General features: G+C 41.8%; 1 protein-coding gene across 2 annotated transcripts in view; it reads left to right on the top strand.

The window, feature by feature from the left end:
- The window catches only part of kremen1 (kringle containing transmembrane protein 1), a 54,879-nt gene that overhangs the window by 16,293 nt on the left and 12,698 nt on the right, over positions 1 to 25,888 (top strand). For both annotated transcript variants that reach the window (XM_077560666.1, XM_077560665.1), the window contains exons 2-3: positions 10,558 to 10,720; positions 14,465 to 14,556. In XM_077560666.1, the coding sequence (XP_077416792.1) occupies positions 10,558 to 10,720; positions 14,465 to 14,556 (255 nt within the window). The remainder of the gene's footprint in view (positions 1 to 10,557; positions 10,721 to 14,464; positions 14,557 to 25,888) is intronic.

The raw sequence follows: 25,888 nt of genomic DNA, 5'->3' as shown, positions 1-25,888 counted from the left end.
TCAAAAGTGGATAGTATTAAAACAATCCTATACATCAAAGGCAACAAACAGTTCTTCAGAACTCTTGGCTTCGCGAGAAGCAACTAATTCTATGCAAGTTATGCCGAATGGCTCGACTCCAGACTGCCCAACTAAGACAACAGGATGTCGCACAGACATGCATCAGCCCAAAAACAGAACTAATGATTACAACACTTTTAAGGATTCGCCATATTGAGGACATCGGAAAGTTTCTCTATCTAGCGCCGTGTGGAGTGGGCGAGAACGGCATCACCGCGGCAACGCCGGTCCCGGACGGACAAAAGACGCTTCTGTTCGTAGCGGTCTGTAAGTGTCTGCGTTGGATTCTTCCTCAAACGAAGCAAAAAAATGACATAATCAAGGCGGACTTGAACTCTGGCTGAGTCTGCTTAGCACATTCGACGAGTCGTTGAACCAACGTCGCTCTTGCATCCACTGCTAAAATACCCTTGAGCACGGCATCTATTTTGATATTTTGTAGGCAAATTTGCAAATGCCCAACTGTGATCTCTGTACGGCGACCTCTTAACCTGCCTTTCTTCAGTGGAAGCCATCATTAAAGTATCCAATCATTTTTTTTTTTAAACATTTCCCAGAGATGACTGCGATGATCGTTTCTGGTACTCAATCGGTTCAATAATTGCGGCGTGTCCCGAGGTGAAAAGCTATCACGTTGTCGGCATGTTTGTCTGAGGTGCAGACGGATCCTCGTACCTTGACTTTAAAGGCCCGCATCGCAGGCCGTTAGCAACATGTCTTGTGTGACAAGTGCGAGATGGCGTTGATATGAAAGCGTGTACGTGACGAGGAGCCCACATGTTATTTTTCCTTTGCCAGTTTTGTTTCCTTCAAGTTGAGGTTGTTGTTTTTTGCAGCTCAACTGGGGCTTTGTTTTGGAGAGGTGGCAAAAGTACGGATTCAACTCCTGTACTCGAGTCAAAGTGGGAAAAAGAACAATTTCTAAAATATAAAAATGAACTTTTGTAATCAGTAAAACATGGCGCATTTTGTTGTTGTTTAAGCGCTAGCTTGCATCGGCTTCGTGCTATCAAAACATGAATCACATTGAATATGAATCACACAAAAAAAAACGGCATTCCAGTCCTAAAAACGTTACACGGGCTCCGAGTCAGCTGTAGAAAAGATCAGAAAACGACGCTACTGGTCTATTAAATCACTGAATGGCGTCGGTCCTGATTGCATTGAAGAAATACGCATGCAAAACAATTCCATTAGGATTCTGAGATCAATTAGTGGAGCCTAGAGTTTAAAGCAAACACGGCGCATCAGCATTTAGCTGTTGTGCTGCACGCAACTGCAAGTGTAAATGCATTTAAATCATGCTTAAAAACAGCTTTTTTCCATAATCAATGTTCTTGTGTTGTTCTTTTAGTACCTTTGACAAACTACTTTTTGTTTCTCTACTTCTGTTTTTTAAACATCTACCTCTTTCGTTACGACTTTTTGCGTCCTGCCATCATCTACGAAAGTTGGAAAAAGTAACAATCCTTATTTCGACCAAGTTAAGTGTAGAAAGTGAATCTAAAGTATTTAAGATCTAGAAATGATCGATCTGTGTTGAAATTCAGGGAATAAAAGTCAAAAGTTTTCAGAAAAGTATCAAATAGATATATGAAAGTAAGAAAGTATTTTTTCTTGGTTGCGTCCCACCGCGGCTCGCGGTTCACTTTACTGTTCTGGCTTGAGTCTCTAACCTGGCAAGAGTGTGACGTGAAGCGCTTGCTGCATTGGAGACGGTCATTTATAAGGTGGCTTAACAATGCGCGGCGTCATAAAAGCGCTCATTGTCTTTGCCGTGCTTCTTTTTGAAGTCTTCGCTTGCTATCACTTTGTCTTTCATGGTCCCTCGCCGGCCCGCTCGCACTTTTAATCTCTTATGGACCCGTCCCAAGAATGGGAAGTGCGCACACTGGACCTTGAAGCAAACGCCCTCAGGCCGCGTTCTACTTTTGGGAAACCCAACCTCGGAGGTCCAACATAAGATGTTCCCGAAGGTGGTTCAACCTGTGATTTGTTGGGATTTCCACACAACATTTTCTGGCAACGGCAGCAGAAATAATCAGTTACAGGTTAATTTTGTTTTTAAGTAACTTAAAAACTTAACTAAGGTTATTTTTCTTCGTAAACTCATCCTACATTTTTCTTCAATGTTGATTTTCTTCTCACGTTCTTAAGTTTTTCCTTTGTTCATTTTTTCTTACATTCTCCTAACAATTGTTCTTATGTTCTTTTGTGTCATGTTTTTCTCACGTCATTCTTAAGTTCTTTTTCTTGTACGTTCATTTTACATTTTACTTGATTTTTCTGCTTACATTCCCTTCTGTTCTCAGGTCTTCTTACAATCTCTTTGTGTTGTTCTGAAGTTCTTTCGCTGATGGTTTTCCTTAGGGATCGGCCGACCGATTTATCGGCCCGTAATTCCTTCATTTTGCAAAAACGCTGATCAGCCAAACCCTTAAAAATAAACCGATCTTTTCCACCAATCTCATTTCCCTCAAAGGTCTGAAAAAGTCAGCCAACTGTCTGTTCTGCTGAGATGACTAATAGGATTGCCATTTTTATTTGAGAGAACTACTTTATGTGCAGTTAAAACAACCCATTTGTGTTATTTCACCGATATTGTTCAATGTTTTCGAATAAAACAAGATTGGAACACTGAAGGTATATGCTGCTTGTAATGAAAAAAATTGGCATTGGCAAAAATCGGGATCGGTTAGGTCAGACTTTTTAAAAGATCAGGGATCGGTGATAGGCCGGAAAATTGTGATCGGTGCACCCCTAGTTTTTTTATTCTGTTGATAATTATTCTTTGGACAGTATTACATTTTACTTCTTAAATTATTTTCCTTCGTATCCTCTTGTGTCCTGCATAGGTTCATTTTTTTTTGTTCCTTTCAACCTTCTTGCCAACACCTCGAAACAAAATAAAGTGAGTTGTATTCCAAATTGTTGGAGTTTGACTTAACTCATTCACTGCCATTGACGGCTATAGACGTCAAAAATTCATTTGAACTATTTATATCATTTTTTTCCACTTTTGTTAACAAGAGTATGAAAACCCAGAAAAAATGTATTGTAGATATAGAACAGATATAAAATTTGTGATTAATCTTGAGTTTAAATAATTAAGTAATCAAACAAAAAAGAAAATATTAAAAAATTAGGGTCGTCAGACGATTACATTTTTTAATCGTAATTAATCGCATGACTTCAAGAGTTAACTCACGATTAATCACAAATTTTATATCTGTTCTAAATGTACAATATTTTTTTTTAGGTTTTCATACTCTTGTTAACAAAAGTGGAAAAAAATGTGAAATTAATAGAAATAGTTTAAAAAAAAAATTTGACGTCTATAGCCGTCAATGGCAGTGAATGAGTTAAGTGTATATGAGACATTGGCTCCGACAAAGACATCTCTAGAAGATGACGTCTTTTCCGATATTTGGAAAATAATTGCCTCCTCTTGGCCCACGTTGAAACTGGGCTGTAAGAGACGCTTCGGCAGGACGCAATTGGACGTGACACGCACTGTCAATATTTGGACGGCCTCCTCAGGGTTACCGTTTGATTGTCCCGTACGTCACTGTCGGACTCTACGGCCTACCAGTCAGTCAGTGCCTGAACTTTTGCCCAATTGAAAAGCCGCAAACGGTCCCGGCTCATTCCATTCCTGTCCTGCCACAAAAGGTGCTTCCATATGTTGATATCCTGCTGATTGGCCAGCCCCGTAATATGGGCAAAAAGAATCTTTGACAAGGAACTTCAAACGCAAGGGTTATTGGCGGAGCGTTTAGATTTAGTCCCGGCAGATTCGATTATTTCCATGACTCGGCTAAATAACAGGGGCTCCGTTTTTATCGGTGCTGCCGTGCGACTGTTGGCGAGGAGTCCCGCGGCTAAAGCGAGGAGGAGGTTGTGCGGTGAGGAATCGGTGCAGGAAGTGGGCGCTCTGGCCCAGGCTATTTCGGTTTTGAATGAGGTCCTGGTTTATGGTCCAGTTATCTGGGTTGGGGGGGGGGGGGGGGGGGGGCTGCAACCTTATGACAAAGGCATTAAAAGCAACGAGGGACTGTAAAATCCCTTTGAGGAGTCATTGACCGAAAAATTAGCCGGTCAGCGGCATCTGTTCTCCCCCTCTTTGATTTGCACTCTCACTGACCCTCTCGCTCCAGGGTTTGGCGGATAAAATACGAGAGAGAGAAGCGGAGAGAGGCAAGCAAGGTGAGGACCACCCCCCCCCCCCCTCATCCACTCTGACATATTAATGCCTACAAGGAACCTCCGTGCAACGTTTGGTCAATCTCTGACCTTGTAGGCTTGACTTATTAGCGTGTTATGTTTTATTGCACGTAATCAAACTTTGCTGTCGCACCCCCACAGAATACGGAAAATTAAAATTCATGGCAGTTTAGCAAAGTCCATCTGTCTTGTATACATAATTAAAGATTGGTAGCAATCAGACCAAATCTCTAGAGACAAGTTCGTCTTTGAAGGACCGCTGGAATCGGACAAAATGATAGAAGACTTTTGATGTCTTTTCAGGCATTTGTTTCTTAAGATTTTTTGTGCGTGTGCCGTCTACTCATGACATGTCCACAAGATTTCATATGACTTTGGGCCTGGATTTATATCTATATATTTCTAGAGGCTCAGCTAATAATACAAAATGTCCATTTCCTACCAACAAAGTGAAACATTTGGTCAGGATTTGAGGAGTTTTGTCTTTGAAGGACCACCGAAATTGGCATTAAATCACACCAAAAAGTCTACTTCAAACCAAAATGGCAGACTTCCTGTATCTTTTTGGGCATGAGTCTCGCACACAAAACGGAAGCAGGTTTGCTAGGCAGCTGTGCCCCCACCCATCCCCCATCTTTGGGACTGCCGCAAACCGCCACATCTGGCCTGACCCTGATCTCTGTTCCTGGGCACTGACATTTAATGAGTGTCACAACTGTAATGGCTACCAGGATGGCGCGGAGGGAAATGGTACAGATGCGTATAATAATAATCCGGGGAGGGGGGGGTGTAATCACAGTAAATTATTTTTGTCTGCTTGTAAGTATTTCCCGCTTGTATGGAAAGCTTGGGAGTCATCATTGTTTTCCAGGAAATGTTAGGAAAGCGGTCTTTGGCGCCTGTTCGGAAAACCGTCACGGAAGGCAATTTTCTACTTCAGGGATCGTATTCAGATCTGTAACAAAGGCGGGACAACCCCTGTTGCGTTGAAAGCGATTGTCGCGCCTCCGCTTCGCACTATGCAGGCTCTTCTGTTAGCGTTCTGAATTCGGGAAAAAAAGTTAAAAAATAGGTCAACTCAAATTTTCTGCCCCGAAGCCCCACTGGAACCATGTTTGGGACGACCATGTTTTATACACTGACTTTTTTTTTTTGCAGATACACACAATATTGGAATAGAGATCCTGATGTTGACATCACGCATCCCAAAATGGCCGTTCCAGGCTACCAAAAGAGGAACCAATGCGTGGCTAATGTTGCACTTTGTACATGGTGGCTAAATCAGCAGATGCTAACTGTTACCACACGCAAAATGTGGGGGAAATAATCTGTTTTGTTCATTTGTGCTGCTACGGTTTAATAGGTATTACACAGTTGAATTTAATAACTGACCAACACCATAAAGAAGACTTTTTACGGCATAAATGACAGCGACGGCGGCCGACTTAGCAGCTGCTAAGTTGCTAACATCGCAGCATCGCCAAAAAAAAAAACAACCTCCTGACACTTCATCGGCAATCCAACATATTCATCTCGCGCATGTCCTTTTCATCAAAGTGACTGTCAATGCTATTGGGCGGAAAGTTGACGGATAAACGCTAGTTTTGGCTCTCCACGCCATTGTAGCCCATTAACGCTGCGCCAATACTTTCCCGCCGCAGGGGGGGGCGTGTTCAGAGAAAGTCACGTGATGTCAGGATCTCTATGGCAGCTCTGATCTGATCTTTATTTCTCCTGTCAGTGCACCATCTCGTGGGCGAATGGCGGTTGTTATTTGTCTGCTTAAAAACATGCACTAAACGTGCCCAGAAGAAGACAAGAGCAGGAAGTTATTGACCTAACGTAGCTAACAGCTAGCTCTACCCTTGTTTACTCATGAAATAATGTTGAAGCATCGTCTGTAAGTGACTTTTAAGACAATATTGCATGTGTAACACAGATATAATGATGTATGAGTGAACTAAATGGTTTGTTAGCGCGCTAATGCTAATTGCTGTTGCTAACCGTTTAGCATAGGCTATATTCGATTATCTATCTATATAAAGCGGACTAACGCTAATAATTATGCGTGGGTTGTGAAGTCTTAATGTGACACGTCTCTTGCCCTGTCGTGTCGAAAGGAATTGTCGCTTTCCCAATTTCCCGGCGCTCTTCCGTTTAAACGGCTCAGGTTCCTTTTGAACTAAATTTGTGTTGTTTTTTTATCCGAGTCCACTGAAGCTGCAAGCATATAATAAAGTTAGAAGGAAGCTCTTAATGCCAGCGAGGAAGCCATTGCCTGTAATTAGCTGCGCTTTTCATCCCTGCTCACTAACATGACAAATCGCTACTCTCTGGTTGATGTGTGACCAGGCAACTGTGTTTGTGCGTTTTTTAAAAAAAATGTGTTTATTTGTGTTTCTGTGATCATGTGACGCACGAGCCTAACAGGTTCTTTTTGCTTAGAGCTTATTTCAAGTGGCTATGTGGAAGTCACGAGCCACAAATCCCAACCGATGTAATAACAGGGCCATTAACTGGGCTCGCTCTTTTTCTCTCGCTTCAGAAGCGGGTTCGGCTCAAGCTGTGACCTGGCGTGATCTTGTTTTACAATTTATTACAGAAGGCTGTCAGATTTATGTGATACATTGCAATCATATCAGAGATTTTAATTGGCCAAAACGACATAAGTTTAGTATGTTTGTTTCACTGGTTTGTTACGGTTGTTCCACAACCACTTTTTTAAATCCCTTGTAACCAAACCGGTCCGTCTTCAAATTGTAGCCCGATTGATGCTAGGTCCGTCCGGCCGTCCGTTCATCTTCACCCTCACTTTCTCATCTCCGACCTGGCCCTTGCACATCTGCCACTTCCCGCTTCCCCGCCACAAGCAAACGGTGCATGTCAACCTCACGGGACACCCCGCCGTCTCCCCGCCGCCGGTGGCCGAAGCATGACATATTCACCCTGGTGTCCAGGGACGGCGGACTCGGCCAGGAAGTTTTACGCAGAGACATCCGCAAAGTCGTTCAGCGCTCCTTCTGCCAACTTGCGTCCTTTCCAAACAGACTCATTTTGAAAGACGTGAGCTCATTGAGGATGCAGTCTACCGCCCAATGTTATCCCGGGGCACTCGCTAACCGGCGTGATTGCTTCTGGCTGCCGGTGACTCACCATCGGGGTTTTGCGCCGCTGCCAAACACTCAATAGCAGTGCTGGCTTCTTTGATGGGGCTGTGGCTTCCGTCATCTTGAAATGTACTATTAAGGAATACGCCCCTTGTAACATACAATAATACCGGAGTGTACAGCTATGACATTCATGTTACGGGTATGACAAATGATCTTAAACAATCCTATTCTGCGTGTTTTCATAGGCGTCAACCTAACAAGTGTTTTTTTTTTGTTGAGCCTTTAGAGTCCTTAATGAACCTGAGATATATTTTTGTTATCATGAAAGACAGTTTAGACTCCTTAATGTGTCTTGAGGGAACGTGTGTGGATGAGGGATGGTGGACCCAAATGCAGGGAAACAGGAATCAAGTGCAATGCGTGCTACTTTTATTAACCATAGTGAGAAAGGTGAGCAGACAATCATGACTTGATGGGACTTGAGTGGACTGGTCGCCATGACTGGACAGGACATGAGTGGACTGGTCACCATGACAGGACCTGATTTGCCTTGACTTGACTTGCTGTGGAGTGACTTCACTTGGCTGTGACAAGGACGTCTCGGCTAGCTGTGACGATGACGACTCGGTTAGCTGTGACGACTAGGTTAGCTGTGACGATGACGACTCGGTTAGCTGTGACGACTAGGTTAGCTGTGACGATGACGACTTGGTTAGCTGTGACGACTAGGTTAGCTGTGACGATGACGACTCGGTTAGCTGTGACGATGACGACTCGGTTAGCTGTGACGACTAGGTTAGCTGTGACGATGACGACTCGGTTAGCTGTGACGATGACGACTCAGTTAGCTGTGACAATGACGACTCGGTTAGCTGTGACGACTAGGTTAGCTGTGACGAGTAGGTTAGCTGTGACGATGACGACTAGGTTAGCTGTGACGATGACGACTCGGTTAGCTGTGACGATGACGACTCGGTTAGCTGTGACGACTAGGTTAGCTGTGACGATGACGACTCGGTTAGCTGTGACGATGACGACTCGGTTAGCTGTGACAATGACGACTCGGTTAGCTGTGACGACTAGGTTAGCTGTGACGATGACGACTAGGTTAGCTGTGACGATGACGACTCGGTTAGCTGTGACAATGACGACTCGGTTAGCTGTGACAATGACGACTCGGTTAGCTGTGACGACTCGGTTAGCTGTGACGATGACGACTCGGTTAGCTGTGACGATGACGACTCGGTTAGCTGTGACAATGACGACTCGGTTAGCTGTGACGACTAGGTTAGCTGTGACGATGACGACTAGGTTAGCTGTGACGATGACGACTCGGTTAGCTGTGACAATGACGACTCGGTTAGCTGTGACAATGACGACTCGGTTAGATGTGACGACTCGGTTAGCTGTGACAATGACGACTCGGTTAGCTGTGACGACTAGGTTAGCTGTGACGATGACGACTTGGTTAGCTGTGACAATGACGACTCGGTTAGCTGTGACTTAGCTGTGACAATGGCTACTTAGCTGTGACAAAGACTACTTAGCTGTGACGAAGACGAATGCACCCGCCTCGACTGGACAAACACAACAGACTAAATACACCATAGGTGTCAAACTCCGGTCCTGGAGGGCTGCAGTCCTGCAGGTTTTGGATGTTTCAGCTCATCAGCAAGCTCTGCATAAGCCTGATAATGATCCCGCTGATTGGAATCAGCTTGTGTTGGAAGAGGGAAACCTCCAAAACCTGCAGGACTGCGGCCCTCGAGGACCGAAGTTTGACACCTATGAAATACGCCAACACTAAAAGAGAAACACCCGGGGAAGGGAAGACACACACAGGTGGACCTGGTTAGACATAACGAGACAAGGGGAAAAAACAGGAACACAAGACAAAAAACACCATAACAAAGTCAAACCCAACCCCCACAGTACCGAAACATGACATAATGAACCTAAGATGTGTGTTTTTGTAATATCAAATGCAATTTTAGGAATAGCTGTTGTGTGAAAAGACTATTTCGTAACGCAGTAACTGGCGGAATCCTCCAAATGGTCCCGTCAGGACTCTCCTGAGGCTGCTGTGCTGCTTTTGTTTGTTTGAACTCCCTCTTGTTTTTCCTGGGAAATAAACGCATCCCTCAGCCCATATGGTTGTCATACACTTCCTGGAAACTGGAGCCATGCCTTGATGTTAATTGAAACAATACTGCGCTCAGCTTTTTCCCCCCCCTTCTTCTTTTTGCTTTAACACATTTGGCAAGCGCGGCAAAGAAAGCAGCCGGCGGCGAAGACTAGCGTTATTATTCCAAGTGTGTTTTCTGCCATCATTCCCTACGCGTACCAACATTTTAATAGTCCCACATTGTCCTCAAAAAAGAAAAGAAAACACGCCGTCGCCGCATGTGTTTTACATACTGTACATGCCTCCTCCCAGCAGCCTCACTTTAAGCCAGGGGTGGGCAAACCTGTGTGCTCAAGGGCCACATTTTTTTTTTCAAAGGCCCACATGGCCAGAACATTCCAGATGAGGTCAAAAAAAAATATTTTCAAACATATACTTTTTAGTAATAAAATGATGATTCACCATTCAAACTCATATTTAATTGCTTTACTGTATAGATATTTAGTCAACATTTATTCATTAAAATCAAATGAAATGCATACACAATTGTTTATAATACTTGAGTAAAATAGTTAGCTTTATTATACATGATTAAAAATGATGTATTTTTTTATTGTTTATTTTACTCATATTTTGTATAAAAGCGTTTATGTGAATGTAAAAGTATTCATGATCATTTTTATTGTATTTGAATACTTAGAATGAATTTAATGTAAGTAAATAAGCAATAATTTTATTTAATTTTATTAAATATATAAGATATTAAATCTATAAGTGTAATGTTGTCATTCACAATAAATCAATCAAAACAATCCATTTAATGAGATAAATTACAACATTAGGGTCAAATAATGATGCAAAAATATTACTCTTAGAATTCTTGATCATGTAACTGCTCGGTGCACTGGATTATAAAAAGCCATATTATAAACACCTGCCCTATAAGTTTTGAAGGTTTTGGTTGCACCCGATGTCATGGCTGTCTAATCACTTGGGTTTAAGTCCTCTCTTTAAAAATTTTTTTTTTTTTCTTTTCAGAGTGTTACACGGCCAACGGGGAGGACTACAGGGGCTTCCAGAAGCAGACCAGTTTGCACGGGGGGAAGCCCTGCCTCTTCTGGAACGAGACTTTCCAGCATCCCTACAACACGCTCAAGTACCCGAATGGCGAGGGCGGCCTGGGGAGCCATAACTACTGCAGGTCGGCGTTCACTACATTTTATTTGGGGTACGGCGCCTTAGTGGCGAGCACGTCTGCCTTAGGTTCCGAGAGGTTTGGGGTTCGAATTCTGGACTTGGACGATTCTACATTGTTCGTTGGTGTGGTGAAACTGGCAGTTTAAAAACAACAACAATATTTAAAAAAAAATCGCCATGCTAACTATTAGGTCGGACGAAAAAAATGCATCATCAAAAGCGCACTTGTCAAATACAAAAACAATGTGGGCAGAAAGCTGAGAGCGTCAACTTTGTCTTTTTTCCTCACAGGGGAACATTTGAGCGGAGACGCGATTGCGAATGTTGCTGGACGCCACCACAGACTTTTATTTGCGATTCATTTGCAATAGACGCGAACCGACAAGATTGTTTTTTTGCTGATTCAATCTTTGTGTCTGCTAGTCGTTAGTGTCATCGTGTTCTCCTCCTGTTCTCCTTACTCACCAGAAGCCCGGCTTGAAAACCGTAACGCCGCTTTGAAATCCAATCTCCAAGTTTGAAATCCTAATTTGGAACCCTAACTAGAAGCTCTGAGCCTGGCTTGAAACCCTCCTTTAAATCCTAGCGCTAGTTTGCAACCCCAATCCTAATTTGCAACCCTAACTGTTGCTTGAGATCCAACCTTGCATCCCTAACTGTTGTTCAAAACACTAACCTTCTGTTGAAACCCCAACAGTAGTTTGAAACCCTAATCCAGGCTCGAAACCTACATTTTAAACCCTACCTAGTAACTGGAAGCACGAACTTTGACTTGAACCCTTACTTTGAATTCCTCACATAATTTGAAGCCCTAACCCTGGCTTGAAACCCTACTTTGAACCCATCCATCATTGCAATGCAATGCAAAATGATCCAGATGAGTACGAGGTGGCGAGTAGTGTTACGCAACTTCGTCCTCGGTCCTCCTTTTTCCTCCGGAACGGTGGCTTGGCCCGCATCCCCAGTAAGGAAACAAAATATCCTTCCCCAAAAGCCTCCAAAAGCTTTTTCCAAGTCCCACTTGTAAAGTCAAAAGGCAGCGATGCTTTGAAGTGGTGCCGGCGCGAGGGAAGATTTACGAGGAGGACACTGACGCGGCGCATCGCGGCTACATTCGCGCTCACGTTAACCAGCGTTTTGCATTTGATGTCTTGAGTGGGCCCCACTCGCAAAACAGACATCTTCATCCTTCCCCCGCAAAATGGCAGCTCGCCGCGGATCCCACAATTTCCTCAATGATTTTTTTTTTTTTGCTTTTGCAATTTTCATTTTGTACCTTTGTGAAAACCCAGATGACGCCCTGATCACTTGAACAAAGTTATGACACATTATGGTGAATTTTAGAATACTTTTTGTTTTAATAGCAGGGATGTGATTTTTCCGCTAATTCGCAGAATTCCGCTTTTTTTATCTCCCCCCCAAAAAAAAAATTCCGATTTTTTATTTTATTTTATTTATTTTTTTTTGTAGTTCATTGTGTATGCACATGACTCCGACAGATAACATCTTCTGCTATAACAAAGACATTTGTGGTATGCTCTAATATGAGTTACTTTTCATTTGGTCATGATACAATTATTTGTTCATGAAATTTGAACTCTTCAACATTATTTATGTGTTAACTTAGTAATCACATTAGTTAGATATGATGATATTCTCAGTGATAGTTTTTAAAAGCAAAGGCAGTCCAATGTTTTTGAATGTGACTGATTTTGAGTTGACTAAAACTGCCATTTTATATGGGATAGTTCAATATACATTGAAAATTTATGCTGTTGTTTTGTCTATTTCTTTGTCATGTGAGTGCATTGAAAGTACTTAAAAACACGGAAAACCCATGAGCTCCGGGGGGCTTCTCCCCCCTTGTCCCCCCACCAGGGCACTGCCCTGGACCTAGCTGGGTGCCGGTGGCCCCCAGACCCCCGGCTAAATTTTCAGATAATTTCACTTTGGTCAAATCACATCCCTGTAATAGTTTTGGGGGTTTTATGCTTTTTTCCCCCTAATGTCAGTATTTTTTATCCAATGTGTTTGATTTTTTAACTAAAAACTTTTTTTTCAAATAAGTGTGTTTTTTTTCATCCAATATTTTTATGTCACTGATATATTTTTTCTAATATTTGTGTTTTTTTCCCCAATACGGTATGTATATATTTTTGGATTCAATATTTTGGCATTTCTATTAAAATACTCATGTGTTTTTAATTACACCTTAATTTTGAAACCCTTACCCTCGCTTCAAACTCTGTTTTGAGTTGTAACACAAAAACATCCAAATGAGTCCAAAAGAGATTTGACACCATTTGACTGCGTTTGTGTGCGTGTCTCTGAGCAGTATGAGTCAAACCAATTCAGCATAATTGCGCCACTTAAGAGTCTAAGTATGATCGGCCATCTTCCCTTTAGGTAAGGGAGGGTTTTTCATGTGTTCATTCATGCAGAGCATGAATGTGGGTGTGAATGCAATTTTCACATCCAAAACCTCCTAATGCGCGTTTTCAGGGTTGAAGAATGATTTTCCCCAAAGGGACAAATAGAAATTGAAATAAGTCATAAATATGTATACGACTATACAAGCTCTTGAACCCTAACCCCGGCTTAAAACCCTACTTTACTCTACTTGAAATTTTTTCCCAGGCTTGAAACCCTAATATCAATCACTGCCTTGAAACCATAATTAGACCTATTGCTCGAAATGCTCCTTTAAAACCCCTAACCTGGTCTTACACCGTAACCACGGCCTGAAGCTCTACTTCAAACCTTAACTCTGCTTTGAAACCCTAGCACTAGCTTGAACCCACGTTTGAAACGTTAGCCCTAACCCTAAACCTGGCTCGTATCCCTACTGTGCGACCTTAAGCCATGTTTGATGCTCTAACCCTGGCTTGAAACCTCTTCAGACAAGGAAATGAGCATTTTTACTTTCCAATGGTTGTAATTCACATTTGGAAGTCGAAAGGGTGAGAAAGTGAATATTACGCGTTTTCCTTCTCACCTGCTTGCAACAAATGAGATCTCGACTTTCCGAGAAGTCCCGGGGAGGCTTTCTGCTCACGTTGACACGTTTTCCCTTTCGGTCTTTTTGCCACTTCAACTTGAAGTTCAGTTGAAAATTGGAACAAAAGTGTGGATGCTGCGGGAGCCAACGAAGGGAACGGCAACACCCGCTTGACGAGAATGTTGACAAAGACTGAAAGCGGATCCCGTCTGGAACCCCCCTGAGATGCTGCGAGGAGCTTTTACAGAAAAGGGGACCAAAAGCTCTTTGGCAATGACGGTCAAAGCAGAACAAGAATTACAAAGTGGCCGTGTCATGTTAGAAGCTTCTTTTCATCTTCTGTATTTAATACCCTCCATGCTGGTTGACTTTCCATTTGTTTGTATTTCAACCCCCTTTGGAAAACCCTGATTTGAAATTCGAATCTAGGCTGGAAACGAGGGCCGAGCAATTCAAATCGACATTGCAGTGTGGTACAATGCAATTTATACAGTTTGTAAAACGGAACAATTTGTGAAACGGAATGCGTTGCAACGTAAATAACAATGGCGGCAGATCCCCAAAAAGTTTCTACAAAACGTATTAAACTGGAAATGATTTGTGAAAAATGAATCTCATAGTTGTGTTACTAACAACCAAATAAATAATATAGACAGCATCCTTCACAGTTGGGGTTCCTTTCACGCTTTTTGTTTGTTTGTGTTGCTCAAGCGCTGATAAGGTTTGAACAAAATGCCGCTTTGTCCTCAGGAACCCCGACGGGGACGTCCAGCCATGGTGCTACATTGCAGACCACGAAGACGGAATCTACTGGCGATACTGCGACATCCCGACATGCCAGAGTGAGTGACCCGAATTTGTTTGCGACTGAGTACACAAGCAGGAGTTCTACATGGCTCGTTCTTTAGGCCACTCATTTTCTGCCAGTTTCATGAAAAACTGATTCAATTACCCAGAATCGACTTCCATGTGAACACTTTTGTTTGGCCTCTTCCTTGCTGTCAATCACATGGAAAATGTCATTTTTGGGGGGAGCTTTGGGGTCAAATAATTGAACCCGAATTTACTCCCTAGTATAGTCCTGTGATTTTAAGCCCCCTAGCAAGCTAGCGTTTCTTTCTTTCTGTCAGTCTCCTTGAATTTGTACCTTATTGGAGCAAGCATTACAAACAGTTTGAGTCTGATAATCAGCCTGAATGTAATGCTGTTGATTGATGCCTCCCGGAGTTCCACAAGGCTCATTTCCAAGGCATCTTTGAAATCCTCTTTTTTTTTGGATTGAAGAATAGTATCTCTTTGACTGCCAAAAACGTTAAATAACGTTTAGTAAAATCCTAGGGAGGAGTGCCAAAGACGTTAAAAGACGTTTGTTTCAAAACAGAGGTGAAACTAACCGTTTTCTATTGTTGATTACTGAAAAACGGAATAAGGTAGAAATAAACTTTTTTTTTCTGATGAAAGATGAGAGTCCAATCTTTCATTTGGTAGTATGTGCGTTTCCATAGTCCAAACACATAATTTTCTGTGGACCTTGAAAGATCAGTCAAAAATGCTTAAATCGGCTGGCACTGGCGACATCCCGTTTCTGAAAACGTCTGGCAGTCAAAGAGGTATGAGCAGTTACATTACCATTGAATGCTCAGCCCTAATATACACTTCACGTGCACTCCTGTGATTTATGGCCCCACATATTGCAGACATCCCAAAAACGTTCTGCTAGCCTGCTATGAATAGCTTTTTTTTTTTATCGACAGTATTGTTTGTCTGCAGTCATCTTATCATCTTATAACACCTGTAATTACAGCCCGTCGTCTTTTGAAACCTTCCACGCTCTGAACCGCCTTTTACTGTAAGGCAACCGTGTCGCTGGCCTCTTTGATCCATTTGTGGATTTATGTTTGTTGATGAAGGTGAATGCTAGGCTACGCAGTTGAAATCACTAACTGGATGTTGTTTTTTCTTTTTTCTTTTTTTCTTTTTACAAACCACCAACCGTCCTCTCCATGAATTAGTTTTACTGTCGAGACCTTTTGCACATTTTTGCTTGATTGGCCTAAACTTGAAGTCATTTGCTGTTTGTTTTTCTTGAGGCTGTCGTGCGTATGTTTTCAACGTAGAATGAGATGCTATGTTTTTTTTTTGGTGTGTGAAACTAAAAAGTGTACATTTGAAGTGAAGCAAAAATGACTTCTTGGTGGAATTGATTGTACACATCCCTCACATTTGTAGTTTTCATGTGTTTGTCTGTCCGTCTTTTCACTTTGCTGTCTAGTGACGTTCTGTTTTAAAACTGTTGCCTTTCCTCCTGGCTGTTGTATTTTGCATTCTTATAAATAATAACACTTATTCCTATTTAATGTTGTTATCTAATCCTTGCAGACGAGCTCGACTAAACACATAAAAGCATCAAACAGCAGACTGGCAAGTGAACTCGGGGCCACCGGCTCCGTGTTGCACTCGCTATCCCGTCTGAGTCGCGCGCTCGGCTAAATCCTGCTGTTTGAACGCCGGCGGCGCACGTTAGCCCCTCAAATGGTGTCCTGCTGGCAGGAGTCACTCGCGTACGTGAATGTCGCTTTACGTCTATGGTGGGCTTTCGGCTGACCTATTTTCAACTCGTGTCCTTTTCGCTGAGGCACGGGGGGGGGCCAGGCTTGTCCTTATCTGTGATCGAATCAGGCCGGCCTTTGTCCGGGAAAATGTGTTTTTGGCTTTCTTTGAACTGTTACGGCAACAACACTGCATGGGGAAAAATGGGATTATGTTTAGCTGTGAGGCATCAGGGTGCCATGAAAACAAGCCTGTTCACGAACAATGTTGGCAGGTATCGACATACTTTAATGGGAAACCACAATCCCAATATTACGCCTCCCTCACCTTGTGGCAAGGAAGGCCTCTCCCCTTCCGACTCGTCGAACCATCTCGGCAAGTTTACACATTCTGCCAACGAAGGTCTCACCTTCTGGCAACTCACTGCTTGAGAAGGACATTTCCGGAAAGGTACGTCTCATCTTTTAGGCGGGGAAGGTACCATCTGTTCAGGAAAATCTCACCCACTGACAAGGTTCCTTTTTCTGGCAAGGTCTTTCTCGTAAGGCGGTTTCTGGCTAGTAAGATCTCACTTTCTGGCAAGAGATCACTTTTTAGAAACAAGAATTCTGGCAAGGAAGGATTCACCTTTCGGGCCTGGCATCTCTACCATTATGGCAAGGTTTTTACATTGGAAATCAAGCTTTCAGTTTCTGTCAAGGTTTCTGGAAAGGTCTTACCTTCTGTTAAGGAAGGTCTCACATCACCAGGGACTCAGGCAGGCCTGGACTGGCACAAAAACATCCGCCCTGGCATTTTGACTGAAACCCGCCGGCCCGGCCCGACTCCTGAAGATCCCTGCCTAACACACAGTTTTGCAACTGATATTGACTGATGTCTGTTCAGTTTGTTGTCTATATTTGAAATGGATTAATGGACTAGTCTCTCTAAATTGTGAGCAAGTTGGGGTAAAATAATAATTAAAAAACATGGCATCGGCTCCAAAAGACACCGGCCCGCCGGGCATCTGCCCTGTATGCCAGATGGACAGTCCAGCCCTGGACTTTGGTCACCATTTTGCAAGTTCCCACTTTCTGGCAAAGCCCTGCCCCCCCCCGAGACTGGGTTCCACTTTCTGGAAAGCCCTCATGTTTCATGACAGCTTCATTTTACAAATGCGGCACAAATGTCCAAAACCACACAGTTTTAATCTGTTTTCGCTGTCGCGTAAAAACAGTGGCTCACCTTCTCACTTTTTGGCAAAGCCAAATGCCTGACGAAGGTAAGGTATGCCTCGCATTGTCTCGTGAATCACTCTACAGTTGAGACACATGCCCAAAAATGTGTCACTTGGTGTACCTTTCTCCAAAGGACGGGTGCGGCCACATTGCAGCTACACCCCATTTGTAATTGCGAGCCATCAACAGAAGATCACAAAGTGCGAACCAGGAAGTGTTTCATACTGTTACGGATAAAGAGAGTAACAGTTGTCTTTTGTTTGTTTTCTTTGTCGTTCACGCTTGACGTCGTGTGTCGGCGAACGCCATATTTTCACCTCGGGTAATTGGCAGGCAAATGGGAAGGGTTTGGAAACGCAGGGTGACGGTGTGGATTACAGTTGAGGTCACTGGATTATCCAACAACTCTAATCCCCCCCCCCCCTGCGGCGGCATTATCTGAGCGTCAAAAAGGTGGCGCAGTCAAAGCTTGTCAACGACTCGACTCGCTGGCAGTTTGCGGCGCTCCCGTATTTGCGCAGCACAGACCGTTTCGAGTCAAACTCATTGCGAAATATGTTTTTACATCGGAACGAAAGTCACTCCTGAGTCTGAGCACCTCAATGAATTGTACGGCCCAGGGTTCACCCCACCTCGCCCAAAGTCAGCTGAGGTGGGCTCCAGCTCTTCCACGATACGAATGAGGATTTGCACTTAGTCGCTTTTTATTCAACAACCACAACAATGCACAGAAGACCCAAAACATTTGTTACAGTAATCCTGAGAGAACGGATTTAAGCTTTCGTAGTCAAAACCATGAAAGCTTAAGTACGGATCGTTCTTCTGTACAGATGTGAATGCTGGACGTTGACGTTGAAAAGAAGACTCGAAGCAGCAGAAATGTGGTATCTCGGAAGGATTATGAAAGTATCATGGACTGAAAAGAAGATAAACGAAAATGTGATGGAGATGGCAGGGTGCAAACGATCTCGACTGAAAACCATCAGAGAAAGGCAGATCCAATTCTTTGGATACATAAATAGAGCAAACCGACTGGAAAAACAAATTCTATGTGGCAAGATTTGTGGAGTTAAAAGCAGAGGATACAAACAGCTTAAGTAACTTCCCAACACGGAAGAAGACTCCCATCAATGAATTTATTAGAAAAACTGACGACGGAGAGGTACGGAGAGCCGTGATTGCCGATGTTTTTAGCAGACCTGGCACACAAGGGAGAAGAGGAATCCTGGGACTCAGCTCAGTCATGCACCAAATTCAATTCCGAAGTCAAGATATCACTATACGCAGTTCTAATGCTGTGGGATGCGTGGCTGTCAAAACCGTATTCTGTTGACGCTGGTTCAATCGGACCGAGACTGAGAGTCAAACAGCCTCTCTGTCAACAGCGCCAAAGCAGGAAAAACCAGTTGTCCTGGCAAAAATGCAGACGATCACGTGAGCAGAAGACCTGCGTCAACGCCTGACGTGACCTTTTCTTCGGGAGCCATCAACTTTTGCCCTCATTGAAGATTTACGACACAATTACGGCTTTACGATTCTTCCTGAACGGGCTTTGTAGCGCAGCTGGTCATTATCTCATTGTAACTATCATTGTAATTTGTTAGCGTTGTTGTAATGACCTCATGAAAAGAAATTAGAACGACATTGGATCGGACGGGTGATTGTGGGTTCTTGTCAACGTGAAGTCGATTTTAGACAAAGGATGACGACTGCGAAAAACGGGACAGTGACAATAATGGAGGACAATATTGGGAAGTTGGTTAACGTTTGCCGCATTCGGATCGGCACCCTTGGTACCCTAACACAGGGATGTGATTTTTCCGCGAATTCGCGGAATTCCGCTTTTTTTAATCTCCCCCCCCCCCAAAAAAAATTCCGTTTTTTTTTTTTTTTTTTTTAGTAGTTCATTGTGTATGCACATGACTCCGACAGATAACATCTTCTGCTATAACAAAGACATTTGTGGTATGCTCTAATATGAGTTACTTTTCATTTGGTCACGATACAATTATTTGTTCATGAAATTTGAACTCTTCAACATTATTTATGTGTTAACTTAGTAATCACATTAGTTAGATATGATGATATTCTCAGTGATAGTTTTTAAAAGCAAAGGCAGTCCAATGTTTTTGAATGTGACTGATTTTGAGTTGACTAAAACTGCCATTTTATATGGGATAGTTCAATATACATTGAAAATTTATGCTGTTGTTTTGTCTATTTCTTTGTCATGTGAGTGCATTGAAAGTACTTAAAACCCATGAGCTCCGGCACTGCCCTGGACCTAGCTGGGTGCCAGCGGCCCCCAGACCCCCGGCTAAATTTTCAGATAATTTCACTTTGGTCAAATCACATCCCCGCCTAACAGACAAGGTACGAGAAACAGTACCTTGCTTGTAGTACCTGCTTTTTTTCCACTTGCGTATTGGAATGCATGAAAAAAAGCCCGTTAGAAGTCTGCTGTGTATACGTTGTGTAGCCGACGACTACAATGACTTCCATCTCGTTGCATTCATTTTGCACCCTCCGCACCTTGAAGCCATAAAGTTAGGTGTTTGGAGTCATATTTTACGAGCCGAACTAAGGAAAGTATGCGGTGCTGAGCTATTGCTTTCATTACGTCTGATTTATAAAGCGGTTACATGTCACTTTGAAATTGCGCAACATCTGCGCTAACTCGCGGCGAGTGATAAATGAATCCAGACATTAAAGCCCTAAGAGATGGGCTTGATTATGCGTCTATTCATTTTCCAGATAGTAGATACAATTACAGGGCGTCTTCTGTTTATGACACATTTCTGCACTAGTAAGGTTATAATTACTGTAAATATTTGATTGAAAAACTGTTGTAAACTGTAAATATACAACAAAACAATGAAAAGCAGCAAGTACTACGTATAAATATTGTACAGCGTGACCACATAATTATTACACTGTACAATAAATTAATTCATTGCAAACAATGTTGTGTTGACGACCATCTCTGTTATAATTCAATTTTTTTGCCTAATTTCTTCGGATTTTAGTGCTTTTTCTGTGATATTTGTGCGTTTTTGTGTAATATTTTTCAAATGTATCTTTACATTTTTTATATAATAGTTTGTATGTATTTCCTAATATTTGTCTAATATTAGTGTATTTTTAATCGAATATATATATATTTTTTTCCCTAATATATATTTTTTTGCTTCTAATGGTATTGTCATAATTTTTTTGCTAATATTTCTTAAATAATTTCCTATTTATTCTGTCCTAATTGCATTTTTTTCGTCTAATATTATCTTCTTCTTTTTTTTGGTAATAATTTGTTTTTTTTCCCCATAATGGATGTTTTATCTATTTTTTATTTTCCCCCCATTTTAGTAAATTTGTTCCTGTAATTTTTCCAAATCGCGTTTTTTTTTTTTACATAATATTTTTCTACTTTTCCTCTGTAATCTTTTGCCGTTTATTGTAATATTAGTGTATTTTTTGTCATGCATGTTTTTCTGTATTTTTTTGTTACTTTTGTGCTTTTTTCGGCAAATATTTAAAAAAAATTTTTTTGCATATTATTTTGTTAACTTAAATACTGTATCATTTATATATTATGTGTATATGTTTTAGTATTATTTTGTGTATGTCTTTATTTTTTCTCTAATATTCGTCTATTTTTATTTGTATTTTTTGAGACATGCAACAAAAAATGTGGTGTTTTTTTGTGGGGTTTGGAATAGATGAATAGCATTTCGATTCATTTCAATGGAGAAAGCTCTATGCTTTCATAAACTGCTGTATAAAGTGTTTATTTTTCTTCATATAACACATTACAAAATGGATGGGATTTATGGCGTTTTCATTCATTTCAATGAGGAAAGAGCAGAGTCAGAAAGCTGTATCTTTCATTTTTCATACAATATTTTTCTCTAGTATGTTTGTTTGTATATATATATTTTTTTTACCCTTGGCTTACTTTTGTGTGGCAGCGAATGAGTTAAAATGTGACTGAAAATATTGAACAGTTCATAAAGCCTTGACGTTATTTCCCATGGGGATTTCCCCCCCCCCCCCCCCAAAAATGTTTTCTAATATTTTGAGCGCTGTAATTTGCCCGACCTCATGTTTGCAACTACACTCAGTCACGATCGAGCAGGTGCAATAAAATGTTGTGCTTCTTCCAGACCAGCCCGGCTCATAACAAGTTTAAATCCACCCTGACTAAAATTAGCAATAATATAGCATGTAAAAAAACAACAACATGGGCTGTGTATGTGTGTGAGGGGGAAAAAACAGTGGGGATTTTACGACGGGAATGACAGAAAGGGAACCGCGGCCTATGAAGGAGAAAACAAGCGTGGGTCCAAATAAGCCAGTGGAACATGTTGGACATGTGGTCTGGCTGCGGAAAACCAGACGGGAGCACCGCAGCCGCGCCTCATGTGGTTCCCCCCCCGGGCCCCCTCGGCCCCCTCCGACCTCGAGGTGCTTTCAAGTTGTGTTATTGCTGCATTTATTTCTCGTTGTTTTCCGAGGTTGGACGCTTTCCCGGCCTTGCGGTCAGGGGCCGCGCTTTGGCCATCCCAATAGTTTGTTCCTGTAATTTGGCGCAGTAAAAACAAAACAAAAATACAAAAACACTTTTTTGAGAGCGCACTATGAGTCACGTATGAAGCTAATTTCAGTCTAATTACTACAGCTGGTGTAAAAAATATTCTGCAAATTTGACTAAATCTGGAAAAATATGACAGTGAAGTCCACAAATTTGACAATGATTCAATGAATGCAATACGAAGCAAACAAATTGGGGGTGTCAAAATGAGTGTGCTAATTTTTAGTTAATTCAAAGTTCCTTTAACGTCACTAGTTTTTTTAACGCGCGATCAATTTCTGCTTCTTACTTAGAAAGCCTGTTCTGGTGGAATTCCCAACGCAGCAGACATATCCATGTCAAAATTTTGCAGTAATACATTTTGTAATATGGCGTATATTTGTGGACACTGGGGTCAAGCTGTATTTTACAATTTTAAAAATGTGCAGAAAGTTACTTAATGTTAAAGATTACATAGCACTTAACTCATTCACTGCCATAAATTAATTAAAAAAAAAAAAAGATTATTAAAAATTACGGGCAAGAGGCCATTAATTTTTTTTATTGTAATTAATCGCATGACTTCACTAGTTAACTCGCGATTAATCACAAATTTTATATCTGTTCTAAATGTACAAAAAAAAAATCTGGGTTTTCATACTCTTGTTAACAAAAGTGGGAAAAAAATGTTAAACTAATAGAAATAGTTCAAATGAATTTTTGACGTTTATGGCCATCAATGGCAGTGAATGAGTTAATATGGAAAAAAAATGCACTGAGCGATCACCAATGTCTTACAACTGCAATTATGCCATCTAGTGACAGAAAAATGACCAACACAAATCAATACCACACATTTTTACAGCACAGTACATCTTTTTAATTTTAACTCAATTTTATGAATTATTATGAAAGGACTGTATTACTGACTAAAAGATGTAGCCATATTTCTATCAATTAACATTTTTTTCCCACTTTTATGATAATAAAAGTATGAAAACTAAGAAAAAAATATTTTATTGTGCATTTAGAACAAATATAAAATTTCAAATTAATCGTGAGTTTAACTATTCAAGTCATGCAATTAATTACGATAAAAAAAATTTAAATGCCTGACAGCCCTAACAAAGCAGCTCATAACTGGAAAAACAACATAAGTTGAGGCACTTGTAAGTTAAGGGTTCCCTACAATTAAATATTTTGCCAAAAGTTTTTTTTATTTTATACAATAAATGCAATAATCTGCTAGTAAAAAATTAATGTAAATTTGATGATGAAAAATAAATTCTTCAATTATTTTTTTTAATAAGTATTAAATCTGGAAAAATGTCAAGTGCCTTGCTTTTGTCTACTGGCGGAGCGCAGCTGCCAACCAACCAACCAACCATGAATGAAATTCTCATACAAACCTGACAGTCCGCAGAGCCCAGACAAACCGATCCAGCTAGGCTAGCATGCTCCAGGCCCATCCCCAAGTAAAAAGGTGAGCGAGGGTGTGGTGGTGGGGGCTTGCCATTGTTATCTGACCTCCGAACCCCTCTCCCCAAAGCTCCGCCCACACTCCCTTGGGGCGGAAATACCTGCCTACAGAGGCAGAGAGTGTTTTGAACTCCGGAGACGAAAAGTCGAGCTTGTCACAGGAAAGAGCCCGAGGACATGGACTAGATTGAATCTCCCCGCCCGGGCCGCCTTCTCGACATGGCCGCGGTTAATTTAGCCGGCGCCATTAGGGAATTAAAGGTATTGATTACAGGGCCGAGCGGAATGCCTGCCAATGAGATCAAGTGGATGGGCTTTGTTTAGGGCCTTGTCTTTGGGATGAATGAGTGAAGCCTCAAAGCGAAATATAGATCCGCTGCTTGCTCGATGGAATCGGGGGAAGTTAACTTTGCGCCAGCGTCTTTTTGGCTGAGAGCAACATCAGCAGATTAGTAGAAGATCAGCTCAAGTTTGTGTTGATTATGTGAGGTGAAACGCTGTTACATTTACAACCACAATTGTAATATTTGCTCCATGCAGTTGTACTCATTCCTTCCCAGCAGTCCATTCTCTTCATTTTGTGGCATTTCCCTTGGCGGCAATGCTTACCATCTATAATGGATATTTTGTTTTGTCCAATCAGATTTCATCCTCAATGTGTTGCCGTGTCAATTGAACTCATTCATTGCCAGCACAATTCAAATGGATCTTTGACGTCTATAGCCGTCAATGGCAGTAAATGCCCTGGGCCTTCAGGGCAAATTTGGGCTGAAGATAAATATTTATTTATTTAATTTTATATATTTATAATATTTGTCTACATAGTAAGTGGACTTTGGAGCTGTTTAAAACTAGAGAGTTTCTTCTTTCTTTGCTACTTTACTTTGTCCTCCGAGGACCTCATACGGGCTCCTTTTGGGTTCGGTTTGTCAGGTTGCGAGGCCGAGGTCATTCTCATCTGGCTTTCCCTTGCATTGTCTCCTAATTACTCATTTAAAGCTCCCAGTCTTTCTTTTAATTAGACGCTTGGTCACGCTCTCCGGGCCCGCCGGCTGGCTCATTGATCCGCTCGCTGTTAATCTTCTTAATAGTACGTACACACACGCGCGCGCACACAAGACTTGACTCGAGTCAGACTTAAGTCACCAGTTTTACTACTTGGGACTCACTTGGCTAAAACTCTTGACTCTTGATTTGGTATCCGTGAACTAGCTGAGGTGTGTCAGAAAAGTAAAAAAAAAAAAAAAAAGAGATACATTTAGAACTTAAAATACAAAATATGAGTTTTCCCCTTCAGTGTGGGCCACACGATCAACCAGCACATTTAAGTAACGGAACTGGACAATCGCGAGTGACCATCACACATGCTGGAATGGGTAAAAATGCGCCCCCTAGTGTTCTTATCAGGAAGCAACCGTTTTAGACGTCACATACTGTACTGTTGTTTTTTTAACCACTAAAACATAGAAGAAGCGGCTAAATCATGCTGACTAGCCTAATTGCCTACTTGACTTACTCCCATATGTTTTACCTTCATTTTTTCGAGACAAATAACTTTTCTCCAGTGTTCCCATGACAGATTTATATCCCTCATATTATATTTCAGCATCGTAATTTCCCATTGAACAAAAGCGAACACTCAGTTCTTTCTACACACCGATAATAACACCCTCATTGTTCCGGCTCAGCGATGCTCCCTTTTTACAGAACAGAGTTGGCGGGGGGGGGGGAGCTAATTTACGAGCATAAACCCGTCAAATGTGGCCAGCCAGAGCCTTGATAAAGTAGTTTGCTATCTTCAAATGCATGGTATGTCTTTGGTTGCGTAGATATAAATCACTGACATAAAATGACTTCCTGGAAAAGCACTTTTAATGGATCAGTGTTACAAGATGCAGTTTGCTTTCGTTTTGCTACCGACTCGCAGAAGTCAAACTGTCTCCAATATAAAAAAATCTTGAGCTCAACATGCGATTTTTTTGAAGCCATATTTCAACCTTCTTAATAGGGACAGATCGATGATCGCGTACTTGGTGGGAAATTTCAGCATCATTTTAAACATCCAGTCAGTTCTTTGTATTGTTCATTCTCACTTTCGGGAAATACTTTTTGTTTGAAATCCTGCGAAATTTAGTAAGGACGCTTGCTTGCTCCTGTTTGAAGGTATTTAGTCTAACGACGTGCGCTCCATTCTTCGGGCCGTTTGTTGAGTCTGCGTCGTCTGGCCCCAGATGAGATGTGTTGACATGGCCGCCGCGTGATGATGACACAGCTCCACTTCCAGTAAAAGGCTCACTTGCGCCTCCAGGGCTTCTTTACGTCTTTGCGCGCTCGGAGACAGTCGGAGTGTTTGCATGAAAA

The sequence above is a fragment of the Vanacampus margaritifer genome, chromosome 3 (genome assembly GCF_051991255.1).
Source record: "Vanacampus margaritifer isolate UIUO_Vmar chromosome 3, RoL_Vmar_1.0, whole genome shotgun sequence".
Classification (NCBI taxonomy): domain Eukaryota; kingdom Metazoa; phylum Chordata; class Actinopteri; order Syngnathiformes; family Syngnathidae; genus Vanacampus; species Vanacampus margaritifer.
The sequence above is the reverse complement of the archived record's forward strand: the minus strand, read 5'-3'. Positions and strand labels throughout refer to the sequence as shown.